At 42.9% G+C, this 6,382-nt stretch overlaps 1 protein-coding gene across 1 annotated transcript in view; it reads right to left on the reverse strand.

The window, feature by feature from the left end:
- Positions 1-6,350, reverse strand: part of LOC109965633 (chondroitin sulfate proteoglycan 4-like) — a 15,994-nt gene extending 9,644 nt beyond the window's left edge. The window contains exons 1-10 of the mRNA XM_020609819.1: positions 5,288-6,350; positions 4,732-5,142; positions 4,520-4,641; positions 4,239-4,347; positions 2,545-3,873; positions 2,057-2,149; positions 1,453-1,941; positions 1,004-1,138; positions 222-407; positions 12-113 (exon numbers count right to left, since the gene is read on the reverse strand). Of these exons, the coding sequence (XP_020465475.1) occupies positions 12-113; positions 222-407; positions 1,004-1,138; positions 1,453-1,941; positions 2,057-2,149; positions 2,545-3,873; positions 4,239-4,347; positions 4,520-4,641; positions 4,732-5,142; positions 5,288-6,271 (3,960 nt within the window). The 5' untranslated portion in view covers positions 6,272-6,350. The remainder of the gene's footprint in view (positions 1-11; positions 114-221; positions 408-1,003; positions 1,139-1,452; positions 1,942-2,056; positions 2,150-2,544; positions 3,874-4,238; positions 4,348-4,519; positions 4,642-4,731; positions 5,143-5,287) is intronic.
- Between the last annotated feature and the right edge of the window lie 32 nt (positions 6,351-6,382).

The following is a 6,382-nucleotide window of genomic DNA, read 5'->3' on the forward strand; positions in this document are numbered from 1 at the left end:
GGAATGATGACTTGATACAGGAAGCTCATGCCTGAGAAGTGGTGACTGGCGACCTTAATGATGTCAGAGGTCAGCAGAAGGGATGACCCCTCATCAAGTGTCAAGTTAGATACCTACACAATAACCCAACAAAGAAAAAATAATAACAGACTGGCTTGTAATTGCTAAACTTACACCTACTTCAGTGGTAAAATTAATTTCTTTCTCTAGACATACTGCACCTGTAGAGGGAGCAGAATAGGAATGATATCGATCTCCAGTGTGATAGGGCCGACCTTTGTGACACCGTTGGTTGCCTCCAACAAAAGACGGTCACTAGTGCTTCCTGTCGATTGCTGATGGTAAAGGATCAACCCCTGGTTGAGGTCTTTCTGAGTGAAGGATGTTGTCTGCTGCTCTTTGGTGTCCTGTAGGGAGAAGCAGAGCAAACAAACCCTTAAAGTGCTGTTTTGAGTCAATCCTTTGCTTATTTTGATAGATCAAAGTGGAACGTGATGGGAAATATTAACTAGGAAGAAGGGACACAGCATACAGCTGGGATAAAAAAATAAGCATTATCATCAAGCTGTGCTCAACTAAGCAATCATTCCTGTCATTATAAAAAAACCTAGGAGTAATTGTATTACATGTAGTACAGTTTTTTAAGATATTTTGGGCTATTTTTTGCCTTTATTGGATTTGACAGAGAATAAGGAGAGAGATGTAGGGACTGACATGTTACAAAGAGCCCTGACTAGACTGGAAGTAGGGACATTGGTCAGTGTCTTAAAGCCCTATATTTTACAGTTTTTTTTTACTTAAAGGTCCACAAATTAATATTTTTCTTTTACAATCAAAGTATGAATGTGAAAACGGTCAACAAACATCGCCGTAATCAGCCAACGCTACATTTCCCTTGGCCCTACAGAGATTTTTGTCTCTGTTTGATTTTGGGGTCCACCGTTTTTAACCAGACAGAAATAAATCTCAGACTAACTACAGCTGGTTTTAAAGTTTGCTATACCTGATAGAGGGGCTCTTTTCCTCTATTGTTATTCTGATGTTTGTTGATGGGGGAGGACCTCTGAAGAAAGCCCAGGGTGGGAGGACTTTGAACAGTAAAAACTATTTCTGATGGCTGGCTGTCCTCATGGACCACCTATTGAAAAGAAAACATACAGTAGGTGCATATTTGAAATTACAGAAATATGCTACGTTTATTAATAAAGACCTCAATCTTAAACAACTTTAATATTCTTCTGATTAACTTGGGAAATGATACATAAAATCCTACATTATGATCACAGAAAATAAGCAGTTAATGTTGATACACTGGCTGGTTCTAGATGTGACTAACTTGTGAGAAACAAAAACAGGCTAGAATGTGAATTCTGAAGGCCTACATATTGTATTTCACAATCTGTTTAAGTAATAGTGAGTGAGTCTTTGACTGTGTTATGATTATTGAATTACCTCTAAATGTTCCCTGCTTATGGAGACATTATGTCCCTCCACTACAACCACTGGATGATTGCTTATGACCTTTGGCAGCCTCTGCAGGTAAATTTTTACAGAAACTCCAATGTCCAGATGCACTTCCCTCCTCCCTCTGTCCAGGTGACTCACTGTGCTCCTCTCCCTTGCTCTTGCTGTCACATTGAACCCATCTGACAATTTGTCGCTACCATCGTGACGATACGCCAAGTGCCCTGCCACCAGATCCCGCTGGGTGAATACTGAAATCGCATCTGATTCAGTGACAGTGTCATAATCTCCATCATTAAAGCAGAGTACACCATGTTTAGGTGGGAGGAAGACCTCGAATGTCACTTCCTGTGAGTCCCGGATGTCAAGGTTGCTCAAAACGCTGAGGTTAGTGGAGGTCAGGGTCATGATCCCACCTCTCTGGACTACAAGACCTGTGTTGTTCTCCACCTGCAGGTAAGGATCCTGGGCCATCACCTGTAGCAGCAAGTTACACAACAGAAAGAATTTGTTACAGCAGCAGTCAGCTGCTGTGATTTTACATTTATGCTGATTGATGGAAAAAACTATATAGTGAAGTCATTGAAATCACCTCCAGCAGTGTGGAAACATAATGTTTTCCATCTGATACAAAAAGCACAAAGCGCCCGAAACTCACTCCTCTGTGGACAAACAGCACCTTTTCCTGAGAGAAAAGAAGAGGACAGGAGTGGAAACAGCACCAGCATGCCAAATAAACTGCAGATAACAGTATGGAAGAATTAAAATGCCCAGAATAAAACAAATCAAATCAATTAATAAGGTGAAATTTCTATGTTGTGATTTGTGTAGTTTGTGTCATAGTGGAAAAAGAATTTAAGACAAAAAGCTACATAAGTGTCCTTTTAAATATGTTTTTCATTGGTATACAGTATAATAAATACATCCAGAAAAAGAAAATACATGTAACGATGTGCATTGTATTTCACTTCCACAATCTAGAGCTCAAAACTACATTTCCTGTTTTAAGGTGCCAGTGTGCTTCAAGCAAGGTGCTTGTCTGATCTTCAGACTCCTCCCTTCACACCTTTCCAAGCTAACCTGCTCAAGGTCTTGTTGTGTGAACTCATACAGCTTGTGACTAGGATCACTGGCCAGCACCAGCTCTCCCATGGGAATCCCCCTCCGTGTATACACCAACCAGTTGTCCTCAAAGTCCGAGTCATCATCCCGGTAACGAAGGTCATTCAAAGTCACCAACCTCTGACCATCACGGGCCACATGGAAAACTTTATCAACAACTCTGATAGGTCTCTGGTCATTGACGAGCTGCACAGAGATATTAAAGGTGTGCTCAGTGGTGTTTCTGTCCTCCTTCTTGTTGGAGCGTTTATGTGGTTTGTAAACCATGGCTTGAAATGTAAAAGAATCCTGCTTGGTCTCGCTGTCATCGTGAACATACATGATCCTCTCTTTCACAATATCCTGATTTGTGAAGGTGACAATGTTGTCATTAATGGAAGTTGAGTTGGAGAGATTGATCTTTCTTATCTGCCCATGCATGGGTCTCACCATAATGCTATACTGGACCTCCTGGTTACTTTCTGTGTGAGCAAACAGGATATCTTTGGTGATGACCTTACTCCCTCCTTCTAGAATTGAAAGGCCTTTGCTTACAATAGTGATGGCTGTTGACTCAGTTTTGATTATGATTCTGAAGTTGTAACTTATTGAGCTGGCATGTGTCGAAAACACTTGAAAGCTGAACGTGTCTTTTGTATCATCATGTAGCCTGTTGAGCAGCTCGTACTTGACCAAACCATCTGTGATATTTTTCTGGCTAAATGTTGCGTTCCTTTGTAGAACTTTGTTGTTGAGGAATAGCTGACCCTTCTTTGGCACTGTTAGGAGCCTGAAGTAAAGAACACTCTCATTAAGTTTGACACCCTTAGAAATCACATAGAGGTCCTCTGAAGTGACAGCAGCCATCTGAACACCGTTGACTTCCATCTTACTGCGTGTGACCTTAAAGCGGAGCCAACGTACAAAGATGGGGAAAACAACTTCCTCGGTTGCCAGGGAACCAATGCTGATTTTACATTTGAATTGATCAGTGATGTTGTTCTGAGTCTGAAGACCATGGTAAGTACTGAGGTATCGGATCCGTTCTTTTGCTAGAAGTTTCTGTGAGAAGAAAGTTGTCGGTTTCCATTCACCACTTGAATGCAGCCTCTGGAGCTCACCATATTTTGGCAACTCTGTAACATCATAGCGGATTTCCACTGCTTGATCACCCACATTAACTTGTACTGCAAGGTAACTGGTGGTGATCACAGAAGCCTCGCCCTGGTTCACCTCCAGTCCAGTATAATTTGCCAGTTTGTGTTGGAGTGCCACTGCCATAATCCTCAGAACGACTGTATTGCTCAACTGTGAGAAGGAGAGGAAACAAGAAAATACCAGAAGATAGGATAAGAGATGAGAATGGACTGAAAGACAGGAAACCAGAGAAGAGAGACAATGCTGACATAGTGATATTTTGCAGGTATAATGTTTAACACTGATTAATTCAGGTTTACTTTAATTTCATTCATTCATTCATCCGCACCATGAATATCTGTACATTTTGTGATGCATATAAATATTTGAATGAATAAGTCAATATTTTGACCTGCTGGTGGTGCTACAAGAAATGACAGATGATCACTAAAGTTTCTAGGAATCATCCTCTGGGTAACATGGACACCAAACATCATGGCAATCCAACAAAATAGCTACTACAATACTTTACTTACCTTTTGGCCATCGCTAACCCTCAGTGCCAGCCTGGAGGTGGAGACCCCAGTGTGGACAAAGCTGATTTTACCAGCTTCCAAATCGTTCAAGGAAAACAGGTTAATGGCCCTGGAGGATAAATACAACCCTGTTAACATATGTAGTCTCTTTCCTACTCTGCTTGGTTTGATGATCAAGACCTTTTTCAGGCATCTTTTATTTTCTAGACCAACAGACCGCGGTGACTAGTTGTAACAAGATTTGTGAGGTACTATAAAACCTCACATGCCATAGCGCCAACCTGCCAGGGTAATCCTGGTGCTCAAGGTGTCCAGCTTCAGTGTTGAGGTTTCCAAGGGAGCTGAACACCAGTTCTGCAGGACTACTGTCAGGGTCTGACACTCTCAGCACATCTGTTGTCAGCTGGGGACATTGTTGGATATATTAATTTACATTTTCTTGTGCTTAATTAACTAATATATACATATTATCCTAGCTTTCTGTTTTGCCTACCTTTTGTTTGGAGTTCTTCACAAGAGTGAAAAGATTTCCCTCAGGAAGGCTGAGCACAGGTGCATCATTAACAGGACTAATGCTGATATTAAACCGGTGCAGGTGCTTGCCCCTTAGAAGCATTGGTAGCTCCTTCTTTTTGCTGGAGAAGACTGAAAACATGAAGGAGTCATTCTGGTCCTCTGACCCCCCATGAATATACATCACCCGGCCGTGCCACAGGTCAAGCATACTGAAAGCCCTATCCTTTTCCTCAGCTCCTGTTTTGAGAATACCCTCCTGCCCCTCATCCAGCATCCTGCCAGGGTCTGTTCTGTGGTCCAGCCGAAGCTGGCCATGGACAGGTTGCTCCTCAACACAGAACATCAACTGTGATGGATGGATGCCCAGTTTCCGGAAATCCATATTCACCTGGAAAGATATGCAAGCAAGAACACACTCACACATTAGTAGTGTTAACTATGTAACTTACTGTACTTTTATTGACATTTACATATCAGAAACATTAGGCACTGTGATAATAGAAAAACTGATGAGCAGGAACAACCAGTCCTACCTTAATGTGTTTAGGCTCCAGCGGTGCCCGACCTCCCTCTGATACCTCTAGCTTTCTCAGCAACAAAAAGTTCTTCTTATCATTGCTAACTGGTTGTGTGGTTGTAACATCAAATTCAGTACTATCTGTTGGGCTGGTGGTGGTCACAGTGTCTGGAGCTCCTCCTGTATTACAGCCCACAGTGATATCCTTGGTGACAATGGCATGAGGTAAACCCAACTTTTGAGTGTTCACCTTAACTGCCCTGAGGCAGCCTTTAAATGAGGCTGCTCCTGCAGATGAGGTAGAAAGCAACCCAGCTCGCCTTGCTCCCTCCCATGCATGTTGGTCCAGCCCTCCCAGGAAGAGGGACCCTTTGAGCTGGATGACCTGGAGTTCCAGACTACGGTTGGCCTTGATTAACTCTTTGCCTACTTTCAGCTGGACAAAGTGAGGCAGCAAATGCAGCTGGATGGGGAGCCATGTCGGTTTGCTCTGGACATGTGTTAGTGACCGCAGCTCAGTTTTAATCCCCTCTCCATTTCCCACCATTGCCACCAGGTGACCTTCTCTGAGCTCTATTGCAACAAACCCACTCTGGTTGCTGGAGCTGTATAGCACAATACCATCTTCTTCTTTTGCAGAGGGGTACAATTCACACTCAAACATCCCTTCCTGTGGTACCTCCCATGGCGGGAGTGCAATGAAGGCTTTGGAGCTAAGAAAACTGATAGGTTCTCCTTCTTTTGCAGAAAACTGCAGACTACAACCTAAGGATACTTCATGAACAGTCCTGTAACCAGAATACGGCCTTAGGCTGGACAACAGGTTATGTCCATTGAACACAACTTCATCTACACAACCTCTAAAATTGGTGAAAATGTTGGGAAGGTAGGGGTGGTTCAGCCCACTAACCCCACCAATAAAAAATCCATCCTCAGTACTGAGCTCCACATCAGGTCCTGGCATGTGGAGGCTGGTGTGAGAGTTTCGGTCCACAGTCATGGTGACATTATGGTGATTGTGGGTCAGCTCAATGGAATGCCACGCCAGGTCGCTAAGATGATTGATTCCCTTTTTTGAAAGCAAAGAACGCTCACCTGATCCCAAATCCAG

The sequence above is a fragment of the Monopterus albus genome, unplaced genomic scaffold (genome assembly GCF_001952655.1).
Source record: "Monopterus albus unplaced genomic scaffold, M_albus_1.0 scaffold102.1, whole genome shotgun sequence".
NCBI lineage: Eukaryota > Metazoa > Chordata > Actinopteri > Synbranchiformes > Synbranchidae > Monopterus > Monopterus albus.